General features: G+C 38.6%; 1 protein-coding gene across 1 annotated transcript in view; it reads right to left on the reverse strand.

Moving 5' to 3' along the window:
• Positions 1–11,169, reverse strand: part of wdfy2 (WD repeat and FYVE domain containing 2) — a 15,549-nt gene extending 4,380 nt beyond the window's left edge. The window contains exons 1-7 of the mRNA XM_031278090.2: positions 10,855–11,169; positions 8,040–8,107; positions 6,833–6,906; positions 6,120–6,174; positions 4,579–4,729; positions 2,930–3,042; positions 706–832 (exon numbers count right to left, since the gene is read on the reverse strand). Of these exons, the coding sequence (XP_031133950.1) occupies positions 706–832; positions 2,930–3,042; positions 4,579–4,729; positions 6,120–6,174; positions 6,833–6,906; positions 8,040–8,107; positions 10,855–10,991 (725 nt within the window). The 5' untranslated portion in view covers positions 10,992–11,169. The remainder of the gene's footprint in view (positions 1–705; positions 833–2,929; positions 3,043–4,578; positions 4,730–6,119; positions 6,175–6,832; positions 6,907–8,039; positions 8,108–10,854) is intronic.
• Between the last annotated feature and the right edge of the window lie 2,589 nt (positions 11,170–13,758).

The raw sequence follows: 13,758 nt of genomic DNA on the forward strand, positions 1-13,758 counted from the left end.
TTATGCTGTGTTAGAAGTTTTACAGAAATGTTGCTTGTTGATTGTCTTTGCAACTTTTACATAAAGATACTCTGGGGGTTATTCAAAACATGAGAGGAAAAAAAACCAAGGTGCATGTCTGTAAGAGATACTTTAATATTGCCTCATATTACAGTTTTTCTCAGTCGCTTTGGTACATTTCTCGAATCATTCTTAACATTTGCAAACCTGTAAGTCGATTCCTTCCACCATTTTGCATTTAAAGACATATTCAATGAATTTATGCCTATATGTTTTGGGGGGTAAGACAATTCAACAGACATCCAGTATATTATAAGCAACATGACATGAGCAATTGATCATGTAAAAAACAGCAGACAGTTGTACATGATCAAGAGCATGCATGTAGAAAAGCAATTGCAATTTGATTTATCTTGTGCACAAGTGACTAGATCATGTGAAGGTTGAAAAAGCAGTTTTGAGAGTGTCAATTGTGATCTGAGAAATGCACCAAAGCGACTGAGAAAACCTGTAAGCATTCAACACACTAAAATAGTTAAGTACCACAGTGCCATAGAATAGACAATAACAATCTGTAAAAAACAAACCAAAAAAATACAAAAACAGAAACGCAAATAATTACAACTTATCAGTTTTTGGTTTCATTCTGATGAATAACTGCTACAGTAGGAGACACATTCAGAAGTGGATGTTTGTGATTCTTACTGGTGTCCTTGCATTTCGATGGCGGTGCCTTTGCGCCCTCCGATATCCCACATGATGATGGAGTGGTCTGAGCTGCCGGAGAACAGCACCCTCTGGACCGGGTCCCAGCACAGCGCCGTCACATTACCTGGAGCAAAGTACAACACACGTGATAAATGTAGGAATTTAGGGCTGTCATGCACTGGTTCTCACAAGTTTTTTTTGTTTACGTCCTTAAAGGTGCTCTAAGTGATGTGACGCGTTTTTTAGGCTACAACATTTTTTGTCACATACAGCAAACACCTCCACGCTATCTGCTAGCTGCCTGTCCCCTGAACCCACTGTAAAAAAACATGGTCTCTGTAGACAGCCCAGGCTCCACAAACACCAACAAAAACAAACTGCACCAACCTGCCCAACGAACCATAACAAACAGTGTTCCAGCCAATAACCGACAAGGAGGAGTTGGGTGAGTCATGAACGTGCATTGTGGAAGTAGCCTACTGGCTAATGCTGCTGCAGTGACGCAGTGAAAAACGCGTCACATCACTTAGAGCACCTTTAACTGATTTTATGTGGTGAGCCTCAAGGCTAATTTGACTGATACTGTTAAAGGGGCGCTATGTAGTTTTGGCCATTTCGCTTTTTTCTCGCAGGTTTTTCTATAAAGCTCCCCCTACAGCTTCAGAATAGATATTTGGCAGCTCCTATGTTTACTTATGTCTGACACTCGCTCGGTCAGTCTGCTGTTTCCTCTTTCTCTGTTCCTCCGACAATGCTTTCCTAGCTTTCTGCTTCTTTTTTGCCGGCTCAGCCATGACGATAGTCACTACTATATTTTTGTTTAATGTAGACCCTCTTTTATTAGTATCAACTCTTTAAAGGTGCCAGAGTGGAGAAATGTAGGCAGTCTTGGAATTCAACACAGACTCAACCTTGATGACTCGACTTGGACTCGAACACTGGGGACTCGAGACTCGACTCGGACTCGACAGTTGGTGACTCGACTACAACACTGCGATAGTTTGAAAAACTCCATCGCTACCTTGCTAGCCGGTTCCTGAATGGCTGTATGTGTGCAGTGCCGTGAAGCAATTTGATACATCGCGAGACCTGATATCACGAGATACTTCCTGACACTGAGGCCACGGCTCGCCGGCCAAAAGTTGAAGGGTGGTTGAATAGTGTTTTTTCCGCTCACCGGCGCTATGGGGGAGCGTGACGACCACCATTCAACTCGAAAAAAGTCATATAACCATTCCAATGACTCCGAAGCTGTTCAGTTAAGGTAAATTAAGCTAAAAAAAGTTAAAAAATAAAAAGAATTGTTCCTCTTTAACATGCCTGACTACTGTTTGCATGCTGTCTCTTGTTTCTGCTTTTCTGATATTTCAAATGACAGTCAATGAATACCTAAATATGACAAACATCCTTTCACAAAATTCAAGAGCTTTGTTCCTCATGGCCCTGAACTCACCTTAAAACTAATTCAGATGTCTCTTTATTCTTTAACCCCAATCACCAAGCTGGTATCTAAATACTTTAAATCCTATTTAAGACACTGTTTAATACTTTTTTAACTGCCTCCTTTTTTGAAGCAGTTTCCACAGTGGCAGGCGCAAACGATTTTATTGATCATTCAGGACCATCAGGGATCTTAATATCACTTCTTAACTGGCTGAATAAATCTGCAACCTGCCTGAGGACACAAGTTGACAGAGACCATATATAGCATCAAGTATCATGTGAACTTAATGCAGCTACTGTATGAACCTTGGTGGTTTGTGAGGTTCCTCTAAATATAAAATAAAACGTAACGATTTAATTTTCCTCTTCCTTTATTCCTTTTCTCTCTTGACAAAAGCTATTCCTGATTGAAATTTCTGCAGAAAACTGCAATTGTTTCATTAACATGTTTATTTATCTGTACATTTATCTTCTGTACAGACAACATCTGAGTAAATGTTGTGCAAAAACAGATGACAGTTTTATTCAACGATGTTGTAGCTCATGCACTGTAGTATGGGTAGAGGCTGCAAGAATTCAAAGCTTCATCAATGTGTGTGCTGCAACAAAAAATGACTTTCATTATGAATCAATCTGTGCAAAACCCCAAAATATTAAATTTACAAAGATCGGAAGAATCAGCAAATCAGTCGACTATCTGATTAATTCTTTCAGCACTAGTGTGTACAGTGTGTGTGTGTGTGTGTGTGTGTGTGTGTGTGTGTGTGTGTGTGTGTACCAGTGTGTCCCTTAAAGGTGGTGACCAGGCTGCAGCTGTCCTGCTCCAGCTTCAGGATGGTCACCTGACCAGACTGGTCCCCTACGAAGGCGTGTCTGGTCTCCACATCAAACCTGGGATAAAATTAAGGTTGAAGAAGAAGAAACTGTGTACTGCTGAAAAACTATTCATGCATTCAATTAGATCTTTATCTGTGACTGGACCATAAACACAGACCAAAAAAAGCTAAATCCCACTGCTATGTCAACAAACTGAGCTGCACAGTGTGTGAACCAAATCCTTTTATCGGTGTGTAAATTACAACATGTAAGATTTGAATCAAAGCCATTTGCAGCGACAGCGAAGTGGATGACTCTTAGCTCTTTCACTGGCCATTTAGTCAGTCCTCTTCTGACCTGGTTAAGTCACTACAGACCAAAATCAATACAACACTGCCCGCAAAAAGGGAAACACAATGACTGCACAAGGAATAACCTACAAGATTTCCATCCAATCTAAATCCTTCTGCCTTAAAAACAACAAAAAATAATAGCAATCTAATTACTGGAACTTTCAATTTACTTTCCCTCTCTGGAAACCTGAGATATTCTGTGTCATTACTAGTGAGCACAGGCGATTTACAAGCGAAAAGACATCTAAAGATCTAGATCAGTGGTTCCCCTAACAAATCAACCTTTAACAATATTTGGAAAATTGAGAAACAAAAGAGCAAATTAAGTCAAACTTTTTGAACATTTCATTAAAATAACATCATTAAGGACATGCAGCAAGAGCTGCCGGTTTTACCTTTTAACTGCTGTGCACATAGGAAATGTTAAAACAAGTTAAAACTTTCCTCAAGCTGCATTTAGAATTTAGACACAAAAACATCTCCAAATACCAGAGAGCATGATAGGCTTCTTCATATTTTCTTAACCCGTTTGCTTTATGAGCATCACTCGTCTAAATATGTCTTCTATCTTATACGTTACATGTTATTTTGATGCTTTCAGCATCTGTTGAAATGAGATTCATTCAAACTTGCTGTAGTTATGCCATTTATCCCCAGGTCGAGTGCGCCCCGCCTGCAATGGCTCTAGGCTCCGCTATGACTGTTTGACCAGCAGCACTTAAATTACAGTCACCAAAGGGCTTCTAAAACAACCTTAAAGTAGAGGTCTAAAACACCATAGCTACTCAACATGCCATACATTTTCTAGCATGTTAGCATGTAGAGGCTAGCATCATACCAGCAGTCTGATGACCTCACAGCAGGCTCATTGGTATGGATCAGCCTCGCTGCTGAGCACTCAACAGCCTTTCATCTGGCCATTACTGAAACCTACTCAGATCGTTTCCTTGACAACAGCATGACTGATGCCTGTTGCTAGACCTTCCCATTAGAACGAACTAACTTGAAGCTAGTCTCAATTGCCCTGTCTTATGTTTATGTGGCCTTAAAATAGACTGTGTTGTCATAACAAAAAGCCAGAGATTTTTCCCAGCGTAGAGCACCAAAGACGGCTCGTCACTTTCCACTTGGTTACGTCCACTCCACTTAGCAGGAAGCTTGGCTGTCAAGTTCATTGAGCGCACTCTAAGGGCAAAGTAGCAGACAAATCAAGTAAACAAACAAACCAGGAGGGGCAGAAAGGGCATTACAAGGATACTGTAGTCCTGAAACACAGGCGGCGGTGCGATACGTCCCCAGCTGCTGGCCGCTTTCTGAGCAGTGCCAGTTGAAATTTTTGTCCTGACCGGTGCTCAGAAGCCACTCCATCTCCAACACAAACAGGACCACGGTCACTCTGCCCTGATGGGCTGCAGGAACACAAAAACATACATAAATAAAACATATACGATTATTATCCCAATTACATAAATCACATTGCAGGGGCATACCCAGAAATATTGGATAGGGTGGCCGGTGGCGTCAACAATTTCAAAACAGTGTATAATCAACAGTGTGCTTAAATTGCACAGAGATGCACTTTTTACACCCTATTATGGAAACAGCAAGAGGGTGCAATAGTAAAGAATAATAGTCCAGCACCACCGGCTTCTTTTAGGAACGATCTGAAAACAAATGCAGAGAAAGTTGCTTGGAACTGGTGTAGAGATATCTAAAGTTTCACAGTACACAGTCACATGTGACACAATGACGTATGATACACATCTTTACATAAGATCAGAGAATTACATACCATGAAATGTCAACTATAAATATTACTCTGCATTCCTCTAAAAATCAATTTTTCCAAGGCTTGTATGTGCATTCATACAATAAAACACATCTAATGTAGTTAAGGCTGTAGGGGAGACGTGTAGAGATCGACCAGTTGTGCTCTGGTCCAGTTATTTCTGAGTGAGTTATACTCAAAAGAAAGAAATGAATTATGAAAACAGCTAGAGAATAAACATTCCTCAGGCTGCAGGGTTTTTCAAAGCATTCAGTACAGAGAGCAGAGTAGACTATATTAGCATTGAATTGTCCTGAAACTGCCTAGCAATACATACATTGTGATAAAAAATTTGGTCCAGGGATTTTAGAGAATAGTGGAATTTTAGCAGGGGGACAGCTTCTAGAAATTAAATGATTTCAAAGCAATAAGGGAGTAATGAGGGCCAAGGAGCAGGTCAGTTACATATTTTAAAGATACACTTGATGTTACACATGAAGGTACGACACAAATGGATGCACATTACTACATAACTAGGTGTCTGCAGGTATCAGACAGTTAGATATTGGTCTTTTAAAGACTTTTTGTGTCCAAGAATAAAGAAAATTATATAATTCCAGGTTTTTTATTTTCCCTTTAAAAATGGGGCAAAAGAGAGGTTATTATTTGTTTGAATGGGGCAACTTATAGGGGCTATAAGTAGATTTTTATCTTTTAAATTATTCTATGAGATAATCCCAATTTGTCACAGTCTCTTTTTTGGTACTACCACTGAAAGTAACCAAAGTCAGACATTTTCAAATTGTGTACATATGTGCTTTATCTAGTACTTTCAAGCCAATAACTGCCACGATATTAACAACTTGATACTTGAAACAAATTGATTAGACTAAGCTTTACATATTTGGAAAATTTAATTTTAAGATATTTTACCACTGTTTCAGGAGTGGTATCTTTTGGTTCTCTTCCAGACATGAGTGACACACCCACACACCCACACCCACACCCACACACACCACTTCCTGTCTCACCCTGGTAGGTGCTTGCTGGGGTCATCTTATTGTAGTCTTCTGACAGGATGAAGTCCTAAAAGACAGGAAGTGGACATCAATGTTTTACAGTGACTAAGGTCAATGACTAAGGTTTCCAAATAAATCTATAAATGGCAAACAAATTATGTTACTGGGTTTATATTTCAGTATGTATGTACTTGAACATTACAAACACATTTGAAAAAGTTTAAGATTTTCACTAAAAATGTGATTATATTTGAAGCATAGGCCTTCCTTTTGCAGTCAGATAAATACTTTCCACCTATCTAAAAAAGTAAATGCAAATGTCCTAGGTAAAATAAATAACCCTGTGCATAGGAGAGTGAAAAGACGCTCTTGGTCTGACGTTGTGATTTCCTCTGAGGCCAACACAAAATAATAAACAATTGTTGGTTGTTTGAGATAAAAATTCCTAGAAAATGTTCTGTTATGTCACTGTCTGACATTGTGTTCGGCCAACTTGTTCCAAAACAAACGACTCCCTCCATCTATGAAAATCTCAAACAACAAAACAAAAACTGGACCGTAAAAAAAATGCTGCATCTTAGAATAGACTGGCCTGTACTGTGTCATACAACCAAACTACTAGTGAAACAGCAAGGAAGCCAAACAGTCTTCAGTTGAGTAAGGAAAAGAAAGAAAGCCCAAAGGGTTGTGTTTGTAGGTGAAGCAGGCTTGGTGGTTTGTCTTACACAGATACTTCCAGTATCCATCCCCAAGGACAGCCTCCTTGTCTCTGGGTTAAAGGACATACAGGAGCATGATGCTGGAGACACAAAGAATCACAAGAATAATAGTGAACATTCTGCCTGTATGTATGCATGCACCCTTTTTTCTTGGAATATTGAATAATGTTACTGTTTTTGGAAGGTTTGGTGTAAGACAGACTCTCTAAAGAACTTAATTTCTGTCGAAAACTTGTTTGTCTGATTTCATGTGGTGAAAATAGACCCAAAATCAATATCCTGTACATAATTTAGACCATTTAACCACTTTGGATGACGGTGTGTTGTTGCAATTTCCTGAATGTGATAGCTGAGGTTTGGGAGACTCAAAAAAACGTAGGACCAAAGTCCCTGCAATTTGACTTCATCTGAAGTTTTCACAGAGCACAACAAACATGAAAAACGTGTGACGAAGCAATTCAAAGATGCCTTTATGTATGAAAAAACTCAGAGAATTAATTCATTCTACCTATATAATATACATATTTAAGTAATTTCTGTCAAGATTTTCTCCCTATAAAAAACTGAAGGACAAAATGTAATTGCTATATCCGTAGATCCTGAAAGTTGTGATTACTGTGTGCAATTTCAGTTTTTATAATGTCTAATATATGCAGCCTCTGGCATTGCTGTTGTAAGCTACAGATATTGCTGATGGCAGCATGGAATTTCCTTCAGTTGCACAACTGGAGGGAAACGAGGACAAACAGTGTCACAGACATGCAGCACTGCAGTACTGAAGAGAGGAGAGAAGAGAGTCCTGTAGTGAATTATCCTACAGGAGCTCAGATGCTGAATCCAATTTCAGGAGCATGTTAACTCTGCGTTGTGGACCGCACAGTGGAGTCTGTGTAAGTCATTATGTTCGCTGTGACGAGGAGAGACACTCACACAGAATGAAAGCAAACACAGAGGAAGAGTGAACAAAACAGGAATGAACAACAGGCCTGTTTAAAGAAGTACATGTTATCTGAATAAAGTTACTTACTGAAGTTACATACTCGTGACTTATTGGATTACACACAACAATCATTCATCTTATTCAAACACAGTCATGCCTTTGTTTAAGATATTGCCTTAAAACAAAAGGCCATAAATCAAACATTATAACACAGGTACAATTTACATATAAACATATACTGTGGGTGAAAAAAAAGTGAGCAAAAATACTTACTTGACATAGTGTGGTAGACACTGGGCCAGTACTGGCCACTGTCTCTCTTTAGCCATACCCGAATTGTCCTGTGGGGTAAAACCATAATGTTTTAGCATCTGCATTACCAAGAGCCCTCATTGCATCTGAGCTGTAATGCTAAACTCTTAAAGTGTTGCATTCTCAGTCACTTTGTGCTGTGTGTAACAAGGCAAGACAGCAAACATTATAAAACGGAACTCATAATCTATCATGTACACTGGCTTAGTCGTGGGACAGTTCAGGAGCGGTTCAATTCGCTGAGATTTGAAGTTGACCATTTTTTGGTTGAAACTAGCAACCCTGAGTGGTTGGCAAACCTCACTTTTTTAGTTGCTCTCACTGGTCACCTGAACACATTGAACAAAAGCTTGCAAGAAAAAAAGGTGGGCTTGTGTTGCAAGTGTATGTACACATGAAATAATTTGTTATGAAGCTTTGACTTTTTGGCAAGCAGATCAGCGATGGCAATGCGGTACACTTCCCAACGCCTGCGGGAAAATGATCTCAAGGATCCCAAACGCCAACATTTCTGTGAAAATGGGGAAATATTTAACCAGCTTTTATAAGCTTTCTCTGCTAAAGGAATACAGGAGAACGTGCAGTTAAAGCTTAGTAAAATCCAATGTGATGATACTCTCCAAAGTTGCCACCAGCAGCACCAAGTGAAATCTAATAGTGATAAGATCATCTTAGTACAGATTCAAGTTTAAACTCAATCATTAAAATAGTCTCTTAAAAAAAGGCTCATGGGGCAGGACTACACTTTGTTCTCCATGTGGCCTCTGGCATGAACAGTTTGGACACCCTAAGCTTTACAGCCTTCTTTTCCCAGCTTGTAAGTCGCTAGGTAATACCATATGGTTAGTTCATATTTAAGACATATTTTCCCATAAAAATTGTTTTATTACGAGTGGATACTGAAATGTTCCAGGAAATGTACTGATGATATATTTAACATATCTTAAATTGCATAGTTTCTTCTATGTTTATGTACTATGTTTATTGTGACTGTTGTGACCAGTGATGGGAGTAACGCGTTACAAAAGTAACGCAATTACACTAATGTATTCCTTTTTGCTGTAACGCAGTAATATAACGCATTACTAATAAAATGTTGGTAATATTATACCTGTTACAATCTCAGTAACGCGAGTTACAACGCATTTTAACCCGACATTTAGTGGTGTTTTATTTTTTTAAGAATTCACCAACACCGCAAAACATTTCGGCACAGAAAAGAAAAGTCAGCGAGTGTTATTTCCTGTTGCTGTATTCGGTGGTTGAAATGACTGCAGAGACGGATATATTTGCGACATGGACATTATTTTCAGGAGTTGTTTACGCTGCGTTGAAGCGAGCTGTCCCGTCACTGTTCCCGTGGTCAGAGCCAGAACCAGAGACGATATAGGGACATCTGTGTCCTGTCAGTGCCGACAGCAATGTGACCGAGCAACTGACAGATAAGAACATGTCAGGAATTAATGTTTAGTCTTGCTACACGTAATATCATTACATTTTATCAGTGGTGGAAAGTAACTATACCGTAGGCTACTTCGATTCAATTGTAAGGTGCTTTTAATTGAGTATTTTCATTTTCTCCTACTTATTAGGCTACTTCTAGTCCACCACAATTCAGCTATTGTACGTTTTACTTAACTATTTATTTTATAGCTTTAGTTACTTTGCAGATTCAGATTAATAATACAAAATAATATGAATAAATTATTATGTATATAGTGGATAAAGAAGAGACTTTGTTGATCCCGTGGTGAAATTCACAAGCTCCCAAAGTCATACTTCTGCTTTTATTTTGGTGAAAGTAACTCAAAAGTAACGCACAAGTACTGTAAAGCATTACAATTCTGAGACAGTAATATAACTAATTACTCTCAAATGACAGTAACTAGTAATCAATAATGTATTACATTTTGGAAGTAACTTGCCCAACACTGGTTGTGACTGCATCAAAATACCAAGGCAAAGTCCTTCTATGTGAAAACCTATCTGGCAACAAACCTGATTCTGTTCCTAAATGAGTAAATATAAGTAATTAAAGACAACTTAGATGTAAGAGGTAACTGTGATTGCACAGGCTTTACAGGGAATACAACCTTTGAACATGTAAAGGATCACACCTACCCTCAAGCACTTGCAGATGTCAATACACTGGACACACACTCACATAACACACAATACACAACCCACAACACATACAGCCCCAGGCAAGTGTAAAACTGGGAGAGTGAGGGGAGAAATGAAAGTGCTCTTGTTTCAACTATAGTGACCTCTTTAAGGGCCCCAACCCCAAGGTTGAGAAGCTCTGTACGGTAAAACCATGTTTTACTAGCTTTTAGTGCCATAACATGTCAATATAGCCCAAACTGCTCAGAGGAAGCTTATGTTTTTTCTGAATGGGTTCATTTTTGGTAGCTAGCAAGCTACGGTTAGCCGTTATTAAAAATGATCATAGCCAACAGTTAAATCAGATAGTTTATGTTTTATTGACGTTAAGTCACTTGGATAATGGTAAATACAAAAATTAAAAAATCAAAGAGCATACCGTTACTGTGGTTAACTAGCATGAAATGCGCTCAGCTAACACTTTTATAGAAACGTTAGGGGATGTTTTCTTCGTAAACAGTTGGACTGTTTCTATATGAAATTATTAAGCCAGGGGGAGTTCAATCAATGACCGACATGAGCGGAGACATTGTTGGAGGGGGGGGGGGAGCCAGTGATGGTTATAAATTGGGATGTGTGGTCTAGCCGCCGCCCAGCTCAAAGCATAACGTACCTGTCTTCGGACACGCTAATAACGCCGTCTTCCTTGGGAATGATGACCGCTGTGCTCACAACGTCTTGGAAAGCCTCGATTTTGCTGAGTAGACATGGCTTCCGAGCCTGCGGTTGGGGTTGAATTTCGGCCGCCATGAGTTGGTGGTGCCCTAACCTCCGTCTACGGTTCTGGCTCCGCGAAACATAACCCACCCCCCCCCCGGTCCGACTGCAAAGCCTTGGCTAGTAGCTGCTAGCTAACTGTCAACAAGTAGCACAGTGTTGTGACGGCTGCCAGAGATGCTGCCAGTCAGCTGACACCACACCAGACACCAAGCATTTCCTGTAAAACGTAATATCAAAATAAGACTTCCTGTCAATTTTCTTTGCTTTATTTTGTTGTATTTTCAAAATAAAAGCTTCAGACTAGTCAAGTGTATCTTTAGGCATACAAAATGAGGTTTTGTGGTAATACAAAAAATAAGAACAATAAACTATATTTATATGGCACTTTGCTTAGGTTACAAAGTGCTTTACAGAAAAAAAACACCAGATAAAAGATTAAAAATAGTCTAACACAGCTGATCAAAAAACACCTGCATAAAATAGCATTAGGAAGGCAAAATCTGTGCAGATTTCAGCAATAACATTTGAAATCTTCTTAATCTATCTTAAAGAAATAATGTCATCATTAATAAAACGATCATACCAGTTTCTGATAAGACACCATTATTATAAAGGGTTCATATACTACAGTGATATGGGTTTTTTATTTTGGCACTTCCTACTTTAAAGTTGGGGGATTCACAAGCACAAGAGACGTTACAAAAACGTGGTCAGGGGACAATTGATTAATGAGTTGATGAGATATCCTGACTTTCCCCATGAGGATAAAGTTCCAAAAACAACAAAAACTTTCAGGTTACCAGGTTGTGGAAAATCCTTCTCTCTTGCTTCGTCTTTTAAGACAGCTCTTTACTCCGGAACCAAATGGACCACTTGCTTTCTGGAAAAGGGCTGTATATTATCAACCAAAAAACGTATCAACATTTCTACAACTGCAGACTTGATGCGATTTTTTTTTAAACATTTAGAATTGCAGACGACTGACTGGGAAACATGTGACACTGTTGTTAATGACTTTATTAACATGTGTGGTGTAGGCTATTACAAATATAGAGTAGACAACTTTTTTTAAGGAGTTGAAAAATTAAAAAGATGGCTTTTTCGACAGAAAGAAAAGCTTCTTTCACATGTTTTGTGAATACACTTACTATTTTAGGTGTTGACGGTGGATTTACAGCTAATATCAGCAATGACTGATAAACTGTAGGCTAGTTCCCAACGTGTAGGCCTATATCAATTATACGACATACAACACTTTGCTTTATTGTTTGTTCCCTTTTTAATATGTTTATTGTTTTCTGTATGCAGCCTACCTACTAGGCTACACCAGGGCAAATTCCTTGCAAGTGTAAACTTGCCTCCTAACATCAACCTGTCCAGGGACTGCGGGTGGAAATTAGCATTTTTTGCTATAACCTGGCACATGACATCTCTTCTTTTTTAGACTAATGTTTTTTTTGTGCATTGTCCCTGATCAAATAAAGAAATAAAAAAAAAAACATCAGATTCTGATTCATGTCAGCCTGCTTTTATGTTGAAGGCAAATAACGTTAAGTCTCTTTTACATTATTCTGGTGTAGCTTTACACATTTCACTGACGGGGACCAACCATGGATGTTGTCACTAACTGGATACAGTATTCGGCGGGAAGCCCCGTACATTACAATGAGAGTGCTCAAAAGCCATGGATGTATTAAGAGAACGGGGCCAACCGGGGCCAACACCATGGACAACACAGTAATCAAGTCTCCGTGACAACAAAACATCCCACTTCCGGTTATGACTTTCATAGTAAAACCCTCACAGACAATCATGTATGTTTTAGTAACGTTTTTAATCCAAGCTATTAGGCCTATTATAAAACATACAGATATACATAATCTATTTAGGTGTTGTGTGTTAACATCAGCAAACACAACAATGTGACACATTATATGAAAACACTTAGTACCTCCTTAGGCGTTTACAAAGAGTTGTGAAACACGACGAAAGTTATTTCTGGTCACATTTTGTCTGGACTTCAGAATAAAGGTCTAAAACTAGTACGGTAGGTATGCTGGTTGAAAAACTACGAATTTGAGCTCTTTGGATGTTCGGGGCTCAAATTCTTTGGAGTAACAATAGAAGGCTAGCCTAGATCGTAGTAATAAATATATTTTTTAGAGTGAAACAAATGTTGCATTTGTATAGCCTATTTGAAACACGTACCTCATCATATCATTGAAAACAAGTGCAAATTGTAAACAAACTTATATTGTTTTGAAATATAAAAACAAAGACGTCGATAACGGAGAACAAATGATTGAGGATAGCTCATAGTTGTGATGTAGCCTATTTTTACTCTAATGAAGAAGTCAAAAATAAAGGCCACAATGTAAAAAATACTCAATAACAAGCAAAAGCCCTGCATTCAAATTTAAATTTCAAACTTACAAATCTACTGATACAGAAGCATAAGCAAGAAATTACTTTCTGTATCATTACAGAATGACCAGTTTCAGAGGGTTTTGTTACTGTTTATATTACTAGATTTACATCAGGCCTATTAAAGCATTAACATGTAAGCATTATTTTAATGTTGTAGCTGGTTGTGGTGGAGCAATTACTACTTTTAATGCTGTTGGGTAGCCGAATTCTTCAAATATAGGCTATACCTGTAGCCTACTTAACTTAAATAAAATACTTGAGTAAAAGTGTGTTACTTGGTTACTTTACTTTTCACTTCTATGTAGGCCTATACCATATAATCACTTGGTTCACACTGGCAATAAATAAACAACAGGTGTACAATTTTGCC

The sequence above is a fragment of the Sander lucioperca genome, chromosome 8, assembly GCF_008315115.2.
Source record: "Sander lucioperca isolate FBNREF2018 chromosome 8, SLUC_FBN_1.2, whole genome shotgun sequence".
Classification (NCBI taxonomy): Eukaryota; Metazoa; Chordata; class Actinopteri; order Perciformes; family Percidae; genus Sander; species Sander lucioperca.